Genomic DNA, 21365 nt, shown 5'->3' with positions numbered 1-21365 from the left:
TCTTGCTTACTCAGGCTGGTCTGGAACTTCTGAGTTCAATCCATGCTCTTGCCTGGGCCTTTGAGTCCAGGATTATAGGCATGAATCACCTTGCCTGGCCCAAAACTATCATATTCAAGAAGTATTGACAGTGCGTCAGAAAACATTAAATTGTGGCAGGTTTTTAAAAAATTCTTTACACAGGGGCAGCGCCTAGGGCTCAAAGAAGAAGGGTACTGGCCCCATATGCCAAAGGTGGCGGGTTCAAACCCAGTCCCGGCCAAAAAGTGCAAAACAAACAAACAAACTCGAGTGGTGCCATATGCCAGAGGTGGCGGGTTCAAACCCAGCCCCGGCTAGAAACTGCAAAAAAACAAATAAACAAAAAAAAAATTGTTTGTTAGTGGGAAAGTTACAGGACAGGACAAATGATTATGAAGAACAAGGAGCAAAAGTACCATGTTTATTTAGTTATAATAATCAGTGGAAGATAAAGAGAATTGATGGATGAAGTGGGAAAACATGGAAATTTGCTGCTAAAGATGTTTATTTGTGGGCGGCGCCTATGGCTCAGTGGGTAGGGCCCCAGCCCCATATGCCAAGGGTAGCAAGTTTAAACCCAGCCCTGGCCAAACTTCAGCGAAAAAATAGCTGGGCATTGTGGCGAATGCCTGTGGTCCCAGCTGCTCGAGAGGCTGAGGCGGGAGAATTGCCTAAGCCCAGGAGTTGGAGGTTGCTGTGAGCTGTGTGATGCCACGGCACTCTACCAAGGGCCATAAGATGAGACTCTTGTCTGTATTTAAAAAAAAAAAAAAAGATGTTTATTTGTTAATTTGTGGGAATGCTAAGTGTAGTTAAAAGGCTGTCACTGGAACTTTTGTCAATACCCATAAACAGTGCTGCATGTTCACAATCCATTGGATAAAGAACCTAATGAGGCTTGGGGCTTGTAGCTCAAGTGGCTAAGGTGCCAGCCACATACACCAGAGCTGGCGTGTTCGAATCCAGCCCGGGCCGGCCAAACAACAATGACGACTACAACCAAAAACAGCCAGGCGTTGTGGTGGGTTCCTGTAGTCCCAAGATACTTGGGAGGCTGAGGCAAGAGAATCGCTTAAGCCTGAGAGTTTGAGGTTGCTGTGAGCCGTGATGTCATAGCACTCTACCCAGGGCGACAGCTTGAGGCTATCTCAAAGAACCTAAAGGGTCTCCAGTGAAAGTCAAGATTATTAAGAGAAGGTTACCTTGGGCAGCGCCTGTGGCTCAGTGAGTAGGGCGCTGGCCCCATATACCGAGGGTGGTGGGTTCAAACCCAGCCCCGGCCGAACTGCAACAACAAAAAAATAGCCGGGCGTTGTGGCGGGCGCCTGTAGTCCCAGCTGCTCGGGAGGCTGAGGCAAGAGAATCACATAAGCCCAAGAGCTGGAGGTTGCTGTGAGCCGTGTGACGCCACAGCACTCTACCGAGGGCAGTAAAGTGAGACTCTGTCTCTACAAAAAAAAAAAAAAAGAGAAGGTTATCTTTTGAGAAAGAAAAGGTCCAACAGAATGTTTATCTGTTGGGTCTGTAAGTTTCAAAACCTTTTCCTGTCCATTGTGGACTTAGAAACAAATGAATCTATGGAAAAGACTATTTTTTCTTTTCTCATTGCTAACTGCACTGAGATTTAGCTCAAATTACTAGACTGCTGTTGTAGAAGATTACATTTTAGTAAGGTGTATTAAGGTGTATTTTACGTTCACCCTTCCTACTTTACAATTCTTGAGTTTTGACAAACATACATAGTCATGTAGCTACCATTACAAGAGTATTAACCTTCCTTATGCCCCTTTTCAGTCATTCCCCTTTCTGAGCCTCGGCAGTCACTGATTTATTTCCTGCTCTTCATAGTTTTGTCTTTTCTTAGAATGTTATGCAATCATATAGTGTATAGCAGTGTCTTTGAAACCTTTTTTTATCTCATGGCATACTTGAACATATTGTTAAAACTTCCTTGGTATGCTTAAATTATGTTGATCAAAAAATAGAATTAAAAGAATATACTTAGTGTGCTTTGACTTTTTTCGAAAATAATTAATGATCTTAATGATCTAATGATTTTAAGATCATTAATTATTTTGTGGCGCAGCTAAGATCCTTTTGCAGTGATCTGCCACGGCACACCAGTTGAAAATCACTGGTATATAGCTTTATAGCCTTTTGTGACTAGCTTCTCTTACAAAGCATGATGATTTGAGATTCATATGTTATTACATGCGACAGTAATATCTTCCTCTTTATTGTTGAGGACTGTTACATTGGATGCATGTATCAGTTTGTTCATGAAGTGATGGACATTTGAGTTGTTAGCAGTTTTTGGCGATAACAAAGCTGTGTGAATATTTATGTACAGATCTTGTGTGAGCATGCAATTTTATTTCTCTTGATTGAGTTAAGTAGAAATGAGATTGCTCAGTTGTGTGTGACAAGTGTTTAATTTAATTTATTTTGGAGACAAAGTTTCACTATGTCAACCTAAGTAGAGCGCCATGACGGCACACCCCACAGCCACCTCAAGCTCCTGGGCTTAAGTGATTCTCTTGCCTCAGCCTCCCAAGTAGCTGGGACTACAGATGCCCACCACAACACCTGGCTATTTTTTGTTGCAGTTGTTATTGTTGTTCAGCTGGCCCAGGCCAGGTTCGAATCTGCCACCCTTGGTGCATGTGGCTGGTGCTGTAGCCACTGTGCTACAGGTGCTGAGCCAAGTATTTATTTAATTTTAAAAGTAATTGCTGGTGGGGGTCAGTGGCTCATGTTTGTAATCCTAGCTTTTGGGAAGGGCAAGGCAGGAGGATCACCTCCTTGAGCCCAGGAGTTTGAGGTTTCAGAGTTAATGCTACTGCACTTGAGGCTAAGTGACAGAGCAAGACTGTATTTCTAAAAAAATAAAATAATTGCTAGACTATTTGCTAAAGTGACTGCACTGTTTTGTATTCCCCTCAGTCATGTGTGAGATTACTGATTGATCCAGTTCCCTGTCGGAAGTGGTATGTTAGCCTTTAATTTCAAACATTCTAGTGGATGTACAGGAGTATCACTTTGTTAACCCAAGCTGGAATGCAGTTGATTGTAACTCCGTTGTGGTTTTAATTTGCATTTCCTTACTGTTGATTGATATTGAGCATTCTTTTTTTTTTGAAGAGATAGGATCTGGCTCTGTCACCCAGGCTGGAGGAGAGCAGTGGGGTGATCATACTTCACTGTAATATTGAACTCCAAGGCTCAAGGAGGATCTGCCCATCTCATCCTCCTAAGTAGCTGGGACTATAGGTGCATACACTGTACCTAGCTAATTTTTTAATTTGATTTTTTGTAGAAACAGGGTCTGGCTGTGTTGCCCTAACTTGGGCTCAAACTCCTGGCTTCAAGCCATCTGTCCACCTTAACCTCCTAAAGTGCTGGAATTTCAGGTGTGAGCCACCACATCTGACCTGAGCATCTTTTCATGTGCTTATTTGCCATTTATATATCATATAAATACTGTCATGCATTGCTTAAAGATAAGGATGAAGGCACTACAATCATGCATTGCTTGAAGATGGGAATGAAAGCTGGGTGTGGTGGCTCAGGCCTGTAACACCTGTAATCCTAGCACTCTGGGAGGCTGAGGGTGGTGGATTCCCTGGGCTCAGGAGTTCAAGACCAGCCTGAGCAAGAGGGAGACTCTGCCTCTAAAAATAGCTGGGTGTTGTGGTGGGTACCTGTAGTCCTAGCTACTTGGGAGGCTGAGGCAAGAGGATCACTTGAACCCAAGAATTTGAGGTTGCTGTGAGCTGTGACGCTATGGCACTCTACCGAGGTTGACAAAGTGAGACTTTGTTTCAAAAATAAATAAATATAAAGATGGTGATGCATTCTGAGAGATGTGTTGTTGTTTGATTTTGTTACTATGTACACATCATAGAAGGTATTTAAAACTAGATGGTATAGCCTACCACACACTTACCTTATATGCTATAGCCTAAGCTACAAACCTGTACAGCATATTACTGTACTGAATGCTGTCAGCAATTAGCACACAGCAGTATTTGTATACCTAAACATATCTAAACATAGAAAAGGCACAGTAAAAACACAATATAAAAGTTTTTTTTGAGACAGAGCCTCAAGCTGCAGCCCTGGGAAGAGTGCCGTGGCATCACAGCTCATAGCAACCTCCAACTCCTGGGCTCAAGCGATTCTCCTGCCTCAGTCTCCCAAGTAACTGGGACTACAGGCGCCCTCCACAACGCCCGGCTATTTTTTGGTTGCAGCCGTCATTGTTGTTTGACGGGCCCCGGGCTGGATTCGAACCCACCAGCTCAAGTGTATGTGGCTGTCGCCTTAGCCACTTGAGCCATAGGCGCCAAGCCAAGATTTTTTTTAATTTATTTTAATTAATTTATTTATTTGAGATACGGTCTCACTTTCTCGCCCTCTGTGGAGTGCTGTACTGTCATAGCTCACAGCAACCTGAAACTCTTGGGCTCCAGCGTTTCTCTTGCTTCAGCCTCCCGAATGACTGAAACTGCAGGAGTCCACCTACAATGTCCAGTTGTTACTTATTTTTGTTTAGCAGGCCTAGGCTGGGTTCGAATCCACCAGCTCCAGTGCATGTGACTAGCTCCCTAACCACTGAGCTATGGGCACCAGCCTAAAAGACTTTTTTTAAAAAGGTACATTTGAATAGGAAATTTATCATGAATGGGGCTTTCAAGACTGGAAGTTGCCTGGGACATTGCTGTACATGACTACAGACTTTATAAACATTGTACACTTCAGCTGCACTCAATTTACAAATTTATAAATTTAGTAATAAATTAATCTTAACCTTAAATTAACCTTAACCTACTGGATGGTTGACTATTATCCTATGTGATTTGTCATTGACCAAGTAGTGCATGATTGTCTTTGGAAGTATTTGTAATTTCTTTGTTCTAGATTTGGAACATTTTGAGGGCCAGGGCAAGTGCCTTGTACAGCTTTGTATGCTTAAACATTGATTTCATTATAAAGCAGATGAGTTGACTCTGCCAAGGAAAGACTGGAGAATGGTATGCATTTATAAGTACCTCCTATTTGTGAGGCTTGGATATGCAATAGTGAATGAGCCAGATGAGGTCTCACCTTTCTGGAGGTTAGCATAGGAATAAGACAGAAAGTTCAAACTGCCCTTTTCTCCTCATAATAGTGAGGGATTTGAGGTACTAATACTTTTACCTCATAAAACCTCTCAAGGAGTTCTTTTAGATGAGGAAGAAAAAAAAACTTTGCAACAGAGGATGGGTCCTCTTAGTGAGCAGCTTGGTATGTTGCTAAGGGTCTTATTCCTTTTAGTGCTTTAGAAGCAGCCACAGGTTAGTCACCTGATTTATTTATTTATTTGGGGAAAAAGCTTCAAGCTGTTGCCCTGGGTAGAGTGCTGTGGCATCACAGCTCATAGCAACCTCCAACTCCTGGGCTTAGGCGATTCTCTTGCCTCAGCCTCCCGAGTAGCTGGGACTACAGGTGCCCTTCACAGTGCTCTGCTGTTTTTTTGTTGCAATTGTCATTGTTTAGCTGACACGGGCTGGGTTCAAACCCACCAGCTTGGGTGCATGTGGCCGGTGTCCTACTCACTGAGCTACAGGGGCCACTGATTAGTATCTTATAATATAGTATTTTTTTTGTAGAAATCTGTTGCCTCCTTGGTTAAATTTATTCCTAGGTATTTTATTTCATTATTTTGTAGCTATTGTAAACGAGATTGATTTCTTGCTTTTTTTCTTAGTTATATCATTATTGGTATATAGAAATGCTTTTGATTTTTATACATTGATTTTTGTATCCTGTGACTTTATTGAATTTATTCATCAAATCTTAAGGGTATGGATGAAGTGTTTTTAGGTTTTTCTAGATAATAAGATCATATTATCAGCAAACAGAGAACATTTGGATGCCTAGAACATTTTCATCATTACAGAAAGTTAATTGGACAAGGTTGGACTAGCGTCCTAAGCTCCCTTTCCACAAAGTCATGTAGAGTTTTTGGAGTATCCAAGTCTGATCTTTTTGGGCGTTGTGTCATGACCAAGGAAGGCCCTTTAATTAAGTAAAACTTCACATGAAGAGATTTTGATTTTTTTTCTACACTAGTATGTGCTAGAATATGAAGAAAATAATCATATTAACAATTACTGTGCACGTAATAATGTGCCCAGCGTTGTTTGAAGCCAGGCTATTATGTAAAGACTGCCATTTGATTTTTACAACATCAGCCTAGACAAGGCCTTGTCTCTAAAAATATTTTAAAAATTCACTGGGCACAGTGATGTGGACTTGTACTCCAGTTGTTTGGTTGGATTGTTTGAGGCCAGGAGTTCAGATCACTCTGAGTGATACTGTGAGACCTTGTCTCAAAAAAACATTTCACACCTTATGAGAAGACACTTCTCCTTCTTTTTCTTTTGAGAAGGTAATATGGTATTTTTATTTTATTTTTACATATATGGAAATTGAAACACAGAAAGCTGAAGTCATGAGTTTAAGGTCAAAGAGTTTGGAAGCGATAGGGCCAGAATTTGAACCTAATCAGTGTGCCAGGGAACTGAAATTAGTGCTTGTAGTAAATGATGGTTGTTTTGAAACCGTGATTAGAGGTTACATGACTGGATTAATCTGGCAGTTCTTTGTGCTTTTAGAGTTGCCAACTCACCTCAGTTTGCTAACAAAGTCTAGCATTACCATGTTTGGGTTATACTGGTCTGCTCCCTACTGCCACCTAGTGTGACTCTTCTTTTCAGTAAGGAAATGTGCAGTTAAGTATTAGTTATAGAATTTCCTTTTCTAATAATAATAATTTAAAAAATCCTCTGAAGTAGGACAAACAGAATGACTCACCTAAGTGAGTTAACTAACCATAGAATTGGAATTAGATAATTGGTTTTTAGTTAATTGCCTTTTTTCTTAACATTTGTAGTTTCTCTTCACTGTAAAGAGAAACTGAATTAGTCAACGTTTGCTATTAATTCACATAAACTATACTGTGTACTTAGTTTATTTAGCAGTCTAGGACACCTATTTATGTGCTAGGCAGTTTTTAAATCCTGGTCACACAGTGGTGTCTTGAGACTGTGTTCTTAAACTCTTGGGCTCAAGTGATCCTTTTGCCTCAGTTTTTCTATTTTTAGTAGAGACAGGGTCTCCCTTTTGTTCAGGCTAGTCTCAAACTTGTGAGCTGAAGAAGTCTACCTGCCTTGGCCTCCCAGAGTGCTAGGATTACAGGCATGAGCCACTGCGGCTGGCTAGTTTTTCCTATTTTTGCTAGAGACAGGGTCTCACTGTTGGTCAGGCTAGAACCTAGATTGCTTGAACTCCTGAGCTCAAGCAATCCACCCACATTGGCCTCCCAAAGTATTGCCTATAACTTTTTATTTTTTTAACAAAGAATAATTTTACTTAGAACAAAGAGAAAGATTAGAGCACTTCCAAAAAGAGTTGGAAGTGAGAGAAACTTATAAAACTTATTTTTTTCATTTTCAACGTCTGTTCATTTATCTTTTTTTTTTTTTTTTTTTTAAGAGACATGAGTGTTACTTTATTGCCCTTAATAGAGAGCTGTGGCGTCACAGCAACCTCCAACTCCTGGCCTTAGGCGATTCTCTTGCCTCAGCCTCCCAAGTAGCTGGGACTACAGGTGCCTGCCACAGTGCCCCGCTATTTTTTGTTGCAGTTTGGCCGGTGCCAGTTTCAAACCCGCCAACCTCAGTATATGGGGCTGACACACTACCCACTGAGTTGTAGGTGTCGCCCACCAATTGTCTTTCTGTAAAAGAAGATGAACCACTTGACTGAAGCATAATTTATAAGACATACTATAAAATTCAAAAATTTTCATTATATATTATAATTACTCTTTTTTTTTTTTTTTTGAGACAGAGTCTCATTCTGTTGCTCCAGGCTAGAGTCCTATGGAGTTATAGCTCATAGCAACCTAAAACTCTTGGGCTCAGGGTATTCTCTTGCCTCAGCCTCTTGAGTAGCTGGGATGATAGGCACCTGCTTGGCTAGGTTTTCTGTTTTTAGTAGAGATGGGGGTCTCACTGTTTCTCAGGGTTTAGGCTGGTCTTGAATGCCTGAGCTCAAGCAATCCACCAGCCTGAGCCTCCCAGAGTGACCCATGAGGTTTTAGGTTTTTTTTTTTTTTTTGAGACAGAGTCTCGCTTTGTTGCCCTTAGTAGAATGCTATGGCATCATAGCTCACAGCAAACTCAAACTCTTGGGCTCCAGGAATCCTCTTGCCTCAGCCTCCCGAGAAGCTGGGACTACAGGTACCTGCCATAACTCCTAGCTCTTTTTTAGAGACGGGGTCTTACTGTGACTCAGGCTGGTCTTGAATCTGTGAGCTCAGGCAATCCACCCGCCTGAGTTGATGGATTTTTTTTTTTTTTTTTTAAAGAGATGGCTTCTTCCTCTGTTACCCCAGCTAGAGTGCACTTTTGTCATCATAGCTCACTGCAGCGGTCTCAGGTGATTCTTTTGCGTCAGGCTTGTGAGCAGCTGGGACTACATATAGGCAGTGGGCCACCAAGTCTGGCTAACTTTTCTATTTTTTGTGGAGATGGTCTAGCTGTTGCTCAGGCTGATCTCAAGCAGTCCTCCTGTGTTGGCCTCCGAAAATGCTAGGATTATAGGCATGAGTCACGTTTCTTGGGCCCCTGGCTAATTTTTAAAAATTGTTTTGTAGAGACAGAGGTGGGGATATGTCTTGCTATGTTTCTTAGGCTTGTCTCATCATCTTGCAAGGTAGCTTGACGTCTCTCCTCGTCTCAGGCTGGTTTTGAACTCCTGACCTCAAATGATCTCCTGCCTTGGCCTCCCAAAGTGCTGGGGAGTACACACATGAGCCACTGGACCTGGCCTATAATTTCTTTTAATATTTTTTCTTCTTTCTCCCTTTGTTCTCATTCTGGATATACTCCTATGATATAAATATTTGACTTAAGGGAGTCCCACATTTCTCTGAGATTGTTCATTTTTTCATTCAGATAGGATCTGGCTGTGTTACCCAGAGTGGAGTGCACTGAGTGTTCATAGGCACAGTCCGTGTACAGCAACCTTAAGTCCAGGCTTCAAGTGATCTTATAGCCTCAGCTTTTTATGTAGCTAGGACTATAGGTGTATGCCACTATATCCACTTAAGATGTTTCATTTTTATTCACTTGTTTCCCTTTTGTTCTTTGAATTGCCTAATTTATCTTGATCTACACATTTGTTTATTATTTCTCTGTCAGTTCAAATCTCTGTTGAGCTCTATAGTAAATTTCTCACTTCTGTGGTTTTGTTTGTTTGTTTGAGACAGAGTCTCAAGCTGTCTCCCTGGGTAGAGTGCCATGGCATCACAGCTCATAGCAACCTCCCAAGTATATGGGACTACAGGCGCCTACCACATCGCCCGGATATTTTTTTGTTATTGTTGCAGTTGTTGTTTTAGCTGGCCTCGGCTGGGTTTGAACCCTCCAGCCTCGGTGTATGTGGCTGGCGCCCTACCCACTGAGCTACAGATGCCGCCTTTTATTTTTTTAGACAGAGTCTCTGTTGCCCTGGGTAGAGTGCTGTAGCATCATAGCTCACAGCAACCTTAAACTCCTGGGCTGAAGTGATCCTCTTGCCTCAGCCTCTCAAGTAGCAGGGACTGTAGGCGCCTGGTACAACATCTGGCTGATTTTTCTATTTTTAGTAGAGATGGGGTTTCACTCTTGCTCAGTCTGGTCTCAAATTCCTAAACTCAAGCAATCTACCTGCCTCGGCCTCGCAGAGTATTAGGATTAAAGGCATGAGCTTGTTGGGGTGGCACCTGTGGCTCAGTGGGTAGGGTGCTGACTCCATATACCAAGGGTGGTGGGTTCAAACCCAGCCTGGTCAAACTGCAACAAAAAAATATCTGGGCATTGTGGTGGGCACCTGTAGTCCCTGCTACTCTGGAGGCTGAGGCAAGAGAATCGCCTAAGCCCAGGAGTTGGAGGTTGCTGTGAGCTGTGACATCACAGCATTCTACCGAGGGCAATAAAGTGAGACTCTGTCTCTAAAAAAACAAAGGCATGAACTGTGCCTGGCCCTTTTTGCCTTTTTTTCTCTCTTTTTTTTTTTCCTTTTTCCTTTTTGCCCATTTGTGATTTTTTTTTTTTGTTGTTGTTGTTAATAGGAGTTAGTTATATACATTTTGGGTATTAAACACTTATTAGATATATGATTTACTAATATTTTCTCCTTTTCTTGGGTTATTTCACTCTCTGAATAGTATTCTTTGCAGAAAAGTTTAAAAAAAAATTTTTTTTTTTTTTTTTTTTTGAGACCGAGCCTCAAGCTGTCGCCCTGGGCAGTGTGCCATGGCATCACAGCTCACAGCAACCTCCAACTCCTGGGCTCAAGCAAGTCTCCTGTCTCCACCTCCCAAGTAGCTGGGACTACAGGCGCCCGCCACAACACCTGGCCATTTTTTGCTTGCAGCCATCGTTGTTGTTTGGCGGGCCCCGCTGGATTCGAACCCACCAACTCAGGTGTATGTGGCTGGTGCCTTAGCCGCTTGAGCCACAGGCGCTGAGCCTTTAAATTTTGATGACGTTCATTTTATCTATTTTTTTCTTCTGTTGGAGCCTGGTTTTGGTACGATATTTAAGCATTCATCACCAAATTCAAGGTCATGAAGATTTCCCCTTATGTTATAATAAATATCTCCTTAGAGTTTTATAGTTTTGTATCTATTAACATTCGCATCTTTGGTCCATTTGGGATTAATTTTTGTACATGGCATAAAATAAGGGTTCAACTTGTAACTTCTTCTCTTTCTTTTTTTTTTGGAGAAGGAAACAGGGTCTAGTTTTGTCACCTAGGCTGGGGTTTGGTATCTCAATCAGTTCACTATAACCTTGAACTCCTGGACTCAAGGGATCCTCTTGCCGCCAGGCTGATTAAAAAAAAATTGTTTAAGACCAGACAAGGTGGCTCACCACCGTAATCCTAGCACTCTGGAATGCTAAGGCAGCTGGCTTGCTTGAGCTCTAGAGTTCAAGACCAGCCTGAGCTGAGACTCCAGTCTCTTAAAAAAAACAAATAGCTGGGCTGGCTCGGCGCCCATAACACAGTGGTTAGGGCACCAGCCGCATACACTGAGGGTGGTGGGTTCAGACCTGGCCCACACCAGCTAAACAACAATGACAACTGAAACCAAAAAAAAAGGCCAAGCCTTGTGGCAGGCACCTGAAATCCCAGCTACTTGTGAGGCTGAGGCAAGAGAATTGCTTGAGCCCAGGAGTTTGAGGTTGCTGTGAGCTGTGACACAACGGCACTCTACCGAAGGTGATATAGTGAGACTCTGTCTCAAAAATAAATAAATAAATAACTGGGCATTGTGGCAGGCACCGGTAGTTCCAGCTACTTGGGAGGTTGAGGCAAGAGGATCACTTGAGCCTAACAGTTTGAAGTTGCTGTGAGCTATGATGCAATATCACTCTACTGAGGGTGACAAACTAAGATTCTGTGTTTAAAAAAAATGTTTTTTGTATAAACGAGGATCTCAATATTTTGTCCAGGCTAGTGTTGAACTCTTGGCCTGAAGTGAACCTCTTATCTTGGCCTATCAAAGTGATGGAATTAGCAGGGTGATCCAGCTCACCCTGTCTCAATTTCATTTCTGTGTGTGGATATCTAGTTTTCCTAGTATAATTTTTTTTTTTTTTTTGTAGAGACGGAGTCTCACTGTACCACTCTTGGGTAGAGTGCCGTGGCGTCACACGGCTCACAGCAACCTCTACTCTTGGGCTTATGCGATTCTCTTGCCTCAGCCTCCCGAGCAGCTGGGACTACAGGCGCTCGCCACAATGCCCGGCTATTTTTTTGTTGCAGTTTGGCCGGGGCTGGGTTTGAACCTGCCACCCTCGGCATATGGGGCCGGCGCCCTACTCACTGAGCCACAGGCACCGCCCTTCCTAGTATAATTTTTTGAAAAGACTGTTCTTCTCTCATTGAATTGTCTGGATCCCCTTATGAAAAATCACTTGACTATATGTGAGGGTTTATTTCTGGATTCCATATTCTGTGCTGTTTTTATGTATGTCTTTTAAGCCAGTGGTACACTGTTTTGATTATTATGTCTTTATTGTAAGGTCTGAAATCAGGAAGCCCTGCTTTTGATTGCTTTTTAAAAGATTTAGTCTCGGGTGGCGCCTGTGGCTCAGTCAGTAAGGCGCCGGCCCCATATACCGAGGGTGGCGGGTTCAAACCCACCCCGGCCAAACTGCAACCAAAAAATAGCCGGGCGTTGTGGCGGGCATCTGTAGTCCCAGCTACTCGGAAGGCTGAGGCAAGAGAATCGCTTAAGCCCAGGAGTTGGAGGTTGCTGTGAGCTGTGTGAGGCCACGGCACTCTACCAAGGGCCATAAAGTGAGACTCTGTCTCTACAAAAAAAAAAAAAAAAGATTTGGTCTCCAGGCGTGTTGTGGTGGCTCACTCCTGTAATTCTAGCACTCTGGGACACTGAGCTGGGGTGGGAGGTAGAGATTGCCTGAGCTCATGAGTTTGAGACCAGCCTGAGCAAGAGCAAGAGCCCATCTCTAAAAATAGCTGGGCATTGTGGTAGTTGCCTATAGTCCCATTTACTTGGGAGGCTGAGGTAAGAGGATCAGTTGAGCCTAAAAGTTTGAGGTTGCTGTGTGCTATGACACCATGGAACTTTACCAAGGGTGACAAAATAAGACTGTCTCGGGCGGCGCCTGTGGCTCAGTGAGTAGGGCGCTGGCCCCATATGTCGAGGGTGGCGGGTTCAAACCCAGCCCCGGCCAAAACTGCAACAAAAAAATAGACGGGCGTTGTGGCGGGTGCCTATAGTCCCAGCTGCTTGGGAGGCTGAGGCAAGAGAATCGCGTAAGCCCAAGAGTTAGAAGTTGCTGTGAGCCGTGTGACGCCACGGCACTCTACCCGAGGGCGGTACAGTGAGACTCTGTCTCTACAAAAAAAAAGACTCTGTCTCAAAACAATAAAATAAAAGGCCAGGCATGGTAGCTCACGCCTGTAATACCAGCACTTGGGAGGCTGAGGCGGGTGGATTCCCTGAGCTTACAGGTTGTAGACCAACCTGAGCCAGAGCAAGACCTCATCTCTAAAAATAGCTGTGCCTTGTGTGGTAGGTGCCTGTAGTTCTAGCTACTTGGGAGGCTGAGGCAAAAGAATCACTTGCCCAGGAGTTTGAAGTTGTTGTGAGCAGTGATGCCACAGCACTTTACCAAGGGTGACAGGGTAAGACTCTGTCTCCAATAAATAAATAAATAAAATAAAAAATTTTGTCTCTTGTGGTCTTGTGTGATTGATTGCTTTTCATTTATTTTGATTGCTTTTGATTTTTTTTTTGTAGAGACAGAGTCTCACTTTATGGCCCTCGGTAGAGTGCCGCGGCCTCACACAGCTCACAGCAACCTCCAACTCCTGGGCTTAAGCGATTCTCTTGCCTCAGCCTCCCGAGTGGCTGGGACTACAGGCACCCGCCACAACGCCCGGCTATTTTTTGATTGCAGTTTAGCTGGGGCCGGGTCTGAACCTGCCACCCTTGGTATATGGGGTCGGCGCCTTACCGACTGAGCCACAGGCGCCGCCCTGATTGCTTTTGATTTAAACATTGCTTTTTGTTTGTGTTTTTTTACATTTTTAATAGTTCTCCCATGTGGCACCTGTGGCTCAGTGGGTAGGGCGCTGGCCCCATATACTGAGGGTGGAGGGTTTGAACCCTGTCCTGGCCACTAAAACAGCAATGAGAATTGCAACCAAGAATGGCTGGGTATTGTGGCGGGCGCCTGTAATCCCAGCTACTTGGGAGGCTGAGGCAAGAGAATCACTTAAGGCCAAGAGCTGGAGGTTGCTGTGAGCTGTGATGCCATGGCTCTCTACCGAGGGTGACAAACTAAGACTCTGTCTCAAAAAAAAAAAAAAAAAAAAAAAAAAAAAAAGTTCTTCCTTATGCTGGTTTATTTTTTTTCCATTCCATTTATCTAGTAGGGAAAACTCTCTCATGGTATGTATCAGATAATGTTCTGTATTCACGTTTTCTACAGAATGGTAGATTTATAAGCTTGATGAGATTTAGCCTCCTATTTCATCATATCAGAATGCCCCCCTTTTTTTAATTTAGAGAAAATGTATAAAAGTAGACAGTGTTGGGTGGCGCCTGTGGCCCAGTGGGTAGGGTGCTGGCCCCATATACTAAGGGTGGTGGGTTTGAAACTGGCCCCAGGCAAACTGCAACAAAAAAATAGCTGGGCGTTGTGGCGGGTGCCTGTGGTCCCAGCTACTTGGGAGGCTGAGGCAAGAGAATCACCTAAGCCCAGGAGTTAGAGGTTGCTGTGAGCTGTGACACTACAGCACTCTACCAAGGGCAATAAAGTGAGGCTGTCTCAAAAAAAAAAAGAAGAAAAAGTAAGACAGAGTGGTAAATGAATTCCTGCATACCTGTCACTCAGCTTTAACATTTATTAACTAATGTCAGTCTCTTCCATTACAAGCCTATCCATTTCCTTTGTCCTATCTTATTATTTTGAAGCAGTGTATATTCTTCATTATTTTCTAAATTTCTTTGGCATTTTGAATCACATTTTAACTTTGTATTTAATAACTGTTGACAAAATCCTGGATATTGTTTTTTTGTTATACCCGATCCATCTAATTATCAGTGTACTTAGGACTAGAATATGATCTTGGCTTTTTTTGTTTTTTAATTTTTATTGAGATTCAGTATTTGTTACTATATGAAATATTTGTTCCAAAATTCTCATTTAAAAATTACAACTAAAACATAATTCAAATTTATTAACAAAGAAAAAAACAAAGAATTTGAGTCAATACATCAGTGGAAAATGGTGATTTCTGTACTTTGTGCCGCTGTGAGTCTTTAGAAATTTTTTCCTTGGTGGGTTCGAATCCAGCCCAAGCCTGCCAAACCACAATGACAACTACAACCAAAAAGTATCCTGGCACTGTGGTAGGCTGTAGTCCCAGCTACTTGGGAGGATGAGGCAAGAAAATCACTTAAGTCCAAGAGTTTGAGATTGCTGTGAGCTTTGATGCTGCCACACTCTACCGAGGGTGACAAAACGAGACTCTGTCTCAAAAAACAAACAAGAAAATAAAAAAAAACAAAGGCTCGGCACCGAGACAGGTGAGCTCGAACCTGGCCCGGGCCTACTGAACAACAATGACAACTGTAACAACAACAAAAAATAATAGCCAGGTGTTGTGGCGGCGCCTATAGTCCCAGCTAGTTGGGAGGCTGAGGGAAGAGAATCGCTTAAGCCCAAGAGTTTGAGGTTGCTGTCAGCTGTGATACTACAACACTTTACTTGAGGGCAGCATAGTGAGACTCTGTCTCCAAAAAAAAAAAAGTCAAGGAGTGAAGCTGACTTCAGGAAGGAAAAGGATTAGTAACAGCAAATGCAGCTCATAGGAAAGGAAGCTATTGGGCGATTTGCTCAGAGACAGGCTTTAGTAGAAAATGGAAACGGGGCACACACCTGTGGTTTCAGCACTTTGGGAGACTAAAACGTGAAGATCTGTTGCGCGTGGGAGTTTTGAGACCAGCTGGGGCAACATGGTGAGAGCCCATCTCTACAAAACATTTAGCTGGATGTAGTGGCACATTCTACCAAGGGTGACATACGGAGACTTTTGTCTCAAAAAGGCTCAGCACCTGTGGCTCAAGCAGCTAAGGCGCCAGCCACATACACCTGAGGTGGCTGGCATGTTCAAATCCAGCCTGGGCCCACCAAACAACAATGATGGCTGTAACCAAAAAATAGCCAGGCATTGTGATGGGTGCCTGTAGTCCCAGCTACTTGGCAGGAGAATGACTTTGAGCCCAGGAGTTGGAGGTTGCTGTGAGCTGTGATGCCATGACACTCTACCCAGGGCGACAGCTTGAGGTTCTGTCTCCAAAAAAAAAAAATTATTTCCTGCCGAATGATTTGTTCTACTAAACTGGATTGTCAAATAGTTGCTTTTTGTTAGTCAAAGATGTAACTGTGTTATCAATACAAAAAAATATGACTTCTATAAAGGAATGTTATGTTTTAAAGTAAATAGCTTTGGTCACGGAGGCCATATGAGTTTTTAAGAATGCTTAATTGCATTTATTCAGTGTTTTATTTTTTCTTTTGTTGAGACAGAATCTCATTCTGTTGCCCAGGGCATTAGCCTAGCTCACAACAACTTCAAACTCCTGGGCTCAAGCTGTCTTCCTGCCTCGGCCTTCAGAGGTGAGACTATAGTTGCTGGCCACAATGCCCAATTCATTTTTCTATTTTTAGTAGAGATGGGGTCTTGCTCTTTCCCAGACAACTCCTGAGCACAGCGAAATCCTCCTGCCGTGGCCTCCCAGAGTATTAGGGTTACAGGCATTGAACCATCTTGCCTTCCCCATTCAAGGTTTTATAACTGTGGCGGCTCAGCAGCCAGCAGGATAAAATAATCCTTCTAAGTAAGATTTCAGCCTTTTCATACAGACTACAAGTAAACAGGAAAAGAAAAAAGCAAAACAAAACAGTGAATTCAAATAATGTTTTGAAAAAATAAATTTAGTTCGGCAAAGGCAGTTTATTTCTTGTGATGCAATTTCAGAAAGGAAGCATAACCTAGAAAAAGGAAAAACCTGGATGATGGATCAGATACATCTGATTTAAATACCAGCTCTACTATTCATGAACTTGATGATTTTGATCAAGGTCTCAGCACCCTAGGAGGAGGCTGAGAAGGAAGGATCACTTGAATGAAGCCAGGACTTTGAGGTTGCATGGAGCTCTGATGCTGCTGCTGATTTAAGTCTGAGCAACAGAGTGGAGGAGACCTTACCTCTAAACGTAAAGGCCGGGTGCAGTGGTTCACGCCTGTAATCCCAGCACTTGGGAGGCTGAGGCAGTTGGATTCCCTGAGCTCACAGTTCGAGACCAGCCTAAGCCAAAGTGAGACCTCATTTCTAAAAATAGCTGGATGTTGTGGTGGATGCCTGCACTCTAAGCTACTTGGGAGGCTGAGGCTTAAGCCCAGGAGTTTGAGGTTGCCGTGAGCTAAGTAAACAAATAAATAAATAGAAAATATTGTTATGGTTCAGTTTCCTCATCTGTAAAGTAGATTAGAGGTGATAGATCAAATGCAATACATGTGAAGAGCTTACCATAGTATCTGGTTTATAGTAAGTTCTATAAATGACAAATTTTTAATCGTATTACTTAGACTTTAAGAATTTCTTTTCTGTGCTGAGTGAGAGGCAAACAGATACAGAAGCAGAATGGTAGAAATGAAAGGAATCTTAGAGGTCATTTGGTTCAAGTCATTATTTTCTTAGATGAAAGAAGGTGAGGAAGGTAGTGATAACCAGGACTGCCATCAAGAGTGCTAAGACCAATGCTATGCTACTAATGAGACTAGATTTTTGGACCTGAATTTTGCTTTCCTCTTGAATGTTTTAAATTTTGGCTTTGAGTATTGTTGATTATTTTATTAAAATGAAATCTCAGTCCTGTTGGACTAATATTTATGGGAAATACAACATTCCAGTTTATTAGGTTTTTTTTTTTTTTTTGGGACAGAGTTTCATTATGTCGCCCTCGGTAGAGTGCCGTGGCATCACAGGTCACAGCAACCTCTAACTCTTGGGCTTAAGCAAGTCTCTCGCCTCTGCCTCCCAAGTAGCTGGGACTACAGGCAAGTCTTAAGCAAGTCTCTCGCCTCAACACCTGGCTATTTTTTTTGTTGCAGGTGTCATTGTTGGTTAGCTGGCCTAGGCCGGTTTTGAACCCAAGAACCTTCGGTGTATCTGGCGAGTTGTAACCACTGTGGTATGGGCACCGAGCTGATTTATTAGTTTTTTATTCTTTTTTTTTTCCTTTGGCTAGAATTACAAAGTTTAATTTTTTTTATTATTACTTTAAGGGGCCTAAGCTTTTCTTTTTTTCTCTCTCTTTTTTTAAAATTGTTGCAGTTTTTGGCTGGGCCTGGGTTTGAACCCACCACCTCCAGTATATGGGGCTGGTGCCCTACTCTTTGAGCCACAGGCACCACCCCTTTTCTCTCTTTTTTTTTTTTTTTAGAGACAGAGTTTCACTTTATCGCCCTCAGTAGAGTGCTGTAGCAGCGCAGCTCACAGCAACCTCCAGCTCTTAGGCTTACGCGATTCTCTTGCCTCAGCCTCCCAAGTAGCTGGGACCGCAGGCACCTATCGCAATACCCGGCTACTTTTTGTTGCAGTTTTTCCAGGGCACTGAGCCACAGGTGTCGCCCTTGTGAAAGTGGAGCAAACTTTAAGTTGTATTTTGTTCTTTAATTACATTCACTTGAAAATAAGAGTCCACCTTACTGGAAATTACTTAATAGCTGATTTTTGTGTTTGGCATCTTTTCTGATGGGAGAGTTAGGAGGGACTTGTTACAAAGGCACTTGTTACAAAGATCCTCATAGAGGGCAGCACCTGTGGCTCAAGGAGTAGGGTTCTGGCCCCATATACCTGAGGTGGCGGGTTCAAGCCCGGCCCCAGCCAAAAACTGCACACAAAAAAAAAAGGTCCTCAGAGAGGTATATATTATTTATAAGTGAAAGTGCTTTAAATGGTTTGACATATTTTCAGTTGTTTTCTGAAGTCCTAAATAATACCTAATTTTTTACAAATAGAAGGAAAATGAGAGAGGTATCTTGGTGTCTGTCAAATATGTTGGTTAAATTAACTATGGATAGAATGTACTGTATTTAACTGAGCATCTCTTTATGTATAGTGATTGGTTACGTTTGAAGCAGACATTATTATCAATTTATGTTTAGTGTTTTTTTCTTCTAGACCGTTTTCATTTTTACTTCATTCACTGGATTTTAATAATTTTATGTTGTTTCCTCTTTTTTCCATGACCTCTACTGTTCTGGGACTCTGGGATGGCAAACCACAGATAGAGCCATACAAGAGCCTTTAGACTTAATGTTAGATGAGTCTTCTTCAGAGATAGTCTGTCTTTTATTTGAATGGAATTACGAGACTTTTATGTTTGAAAATATTTTTAGCTCACTTAGCCTGTTGAATTTGACAAAAATAATATTTAATCTTTTCAGAGGTCGAAACAGTAGCAAAGGACTGCCTCAGTCTACGGTGAGTAACCTTAAAGCTATTTATTTGGGAAAATTAGTAGTTAAAACATGATATGTAACGATAGACCAGATTCCAAGGCAAGAAAAAAATTCCTTTTTTCTGAGTTTTATCACAGACAGTTGTTATGAATCAGTACTGTTTAGTACAATATTATTAGTGTGTTGTTTTTTATAACTATGTATATCTTGTAAAATTGTTTATCAGTAGTATTTTTGTTATCCATAATAATAGTAAGTTACTTGTCATGAGTAAAGGCAAAGCTAAATAATCTCCAAAAGATACATAGAATGCTAGCCCTGGGGTTTACAGAGATCCTTGGACTTTTCATTTTTAATTAACGTTTTTTTTATTTTTTTACTCCTTTTGTTCTTTTCCCTCGAAATGGGCCTTCTGGTCTTAAATTTTGGAACTTTATTAATGAAATTAAATTGGACATGAAGGGCAGAATGTGTAAGTTCCACATGATGGAAGAAATAAATGAGAAGTTGTTATTAATTTTTAAGACTTTGCTTTTATTGGACAGATATAAGAATCAGGAGGACACAGACTTAAGTAATGTGGAGTGGTATGGTTGATCAGATTTAAGCACTGATTAAGATATCATTGATTAATCATTGATTAAGATATGCTGGGAGAACCTAGTCTGGGTTCTTCTACAATATTGTACCCTCACCCTCCATCCCATTTATTTTTTATTATTTATTTATTTATTAGAGATAGAGTCTCACTTTGTCACCCTTGGTAGAGTGCTGTGGCATCACAGCTCACAGCAACCTTCAGCTCTTGGGCTTAGGTGATTTTTTTTGCCTCAGCCTCTCAAGTAGCTGGGACTACAGGCGCCCGTCACAATGTCTGGCTAGTTTTTCGTTGCAGTTTGGTCAGGGCCTGGTTCGAACCCACCACCTTCAGTGGCACTGCCCCATCCCATTATCCCATTTATTTATTAAAGTATATCAAGTATCACTCCTGTGTGAGTTTTTTTTTTTTTTTTTTGGTAGTTTTTTTTTTTTTGGCTGGTGCTGGGTTTGAACCTGCCACCTCCAGCATATGGGGCCGGTGCCCTACCCCTCTGAGCCACAGGCGCCGCCCTCCTGTGTGAGTTTTAAGACATGCATACAATGATATAACCACTACCACAGTTAATAGAACAGTTCCATCACCTACCAAAATCCCTTATACCACTTGGTAGTGAACCCTCCTCCTTTCACTCATCCACTATTGATTTATTTTTTTGTCTGTATGGTTTTATCTGTTTTCATGTTTGGAAGCTTTAGTTTTGCTTTTTTTTGTATAACATATAGTCAAAATATTATTAGTTGGTATGACTAATTTCACTTTTGAAAATGTGGCCTCCTGTTCTCTAAGGAACTAGAAGATTTCAGTAAATCGGATCTTCCTTTAATACAACTAACGTATTATAAACCTAATAAAACATTTTGTAACAGAATAAATGTTAACTTTAATAAGTATATATACAAGTGTAAATTCAGGTTGAACATCCCTAACGCAAAATCCAAAATGCTTCAAAATCTGAAAGTTTTCGAGTGTTGACATTATTTTCAAAGGAAATGCTTCTTAGAACATTTTAGATTCTAGATTTTCAAATTAGGAAATTTTAACTAATAAGTATAATGCAAATCTTTAATAAGTATAATCCTAAAATCTGAAATCTGAAACACTTCTTTTCCCAAGCATTTCAGATCTCAAATAAGGGCTAGTCAACCTGTACTAATTTCTAATGGTGCCTTTTTTTTTTTAATATTCCAGATTTCTTTTGATGGAATCTATGCAAATATGAGGATGGTTCATATACTTACATCAGTTGTTGTAAGTTATCAGATTATTGGGGATAAAGTGCCTTGGAAGTGAAATAAAGTAATTTCTTTTTTTAGAGATAGTTTCACTTTGCTGCCCTCGGTAGAATGCTGTGGCATCACAGCTCACAGCAACCTCCAACTCTTGGGCTTAGGTGATTCTCTTGCCTTATCCTCCCAAGTAGCTGGGACTACATGCGCCTGCCACAATGCTTGGCTATTTTTTGTTGCAGTTTGGCTGGGACCAGGTTTGAACCTGCCACCCTTGGTATATGGGGCTGGAGCCCTACTCACTGAGCCACAGGCACTGCCCAAAATAAAGTAATTCATAAAGTTAAAATGTGGATGAATGATTCTCAAAGTAACATTTCTTAGGTCATGTTGAATCAGGATGATTTAGAAAA

At 41.8% G+C, this 21365-nt stretch overlaps 1 protein-coding gene across 13 annotated transcripts in view; it reads left to right on the top strand.

The window, feature by feature from the left end:
• The window catches only part of ATXN2 (ataxin 2), a 145947-nt gene that overhangs the window by 22974 nt on the left and 101608 nt on the right, over positions 1-21365 (top strand). For all 13 annotated transcript variants that reach the window (XM_053590232.1, XM_053590238.1, XM_053590237.1 and 10 more), the window contains exons 2-3: positions 19111-19147; positions 20915-20974. In XM_053590232.1, coding sequence (XP_053446207.1) covers positions 19111-19147; positions 20915-20974 — 97 coding nt within the window. The remainder of the gene's footprint in view (positions 1-19110; positions 19148-20914; positions 20975-21365) is intronic.

The sequence above is a fragment of the Nycticebus coucang genome, chromosome 4, assembly GCF_027406575.1.
Source record: "Nycticebus coucang isolate mNycCou1 chromosome 4, mNycCou1.pri, whole genome shotgun sequence".
In the NCBI taxonomy this organism is placed as follows: Eukaryota; Metazoa; Chordata; class Mammalia; order Primates; family Lorisidae; genus Nycticebus; species Nycticebus coucang.
This window is presented reverse-complemented; position numbering and strand designations above follow the sequence as displayed.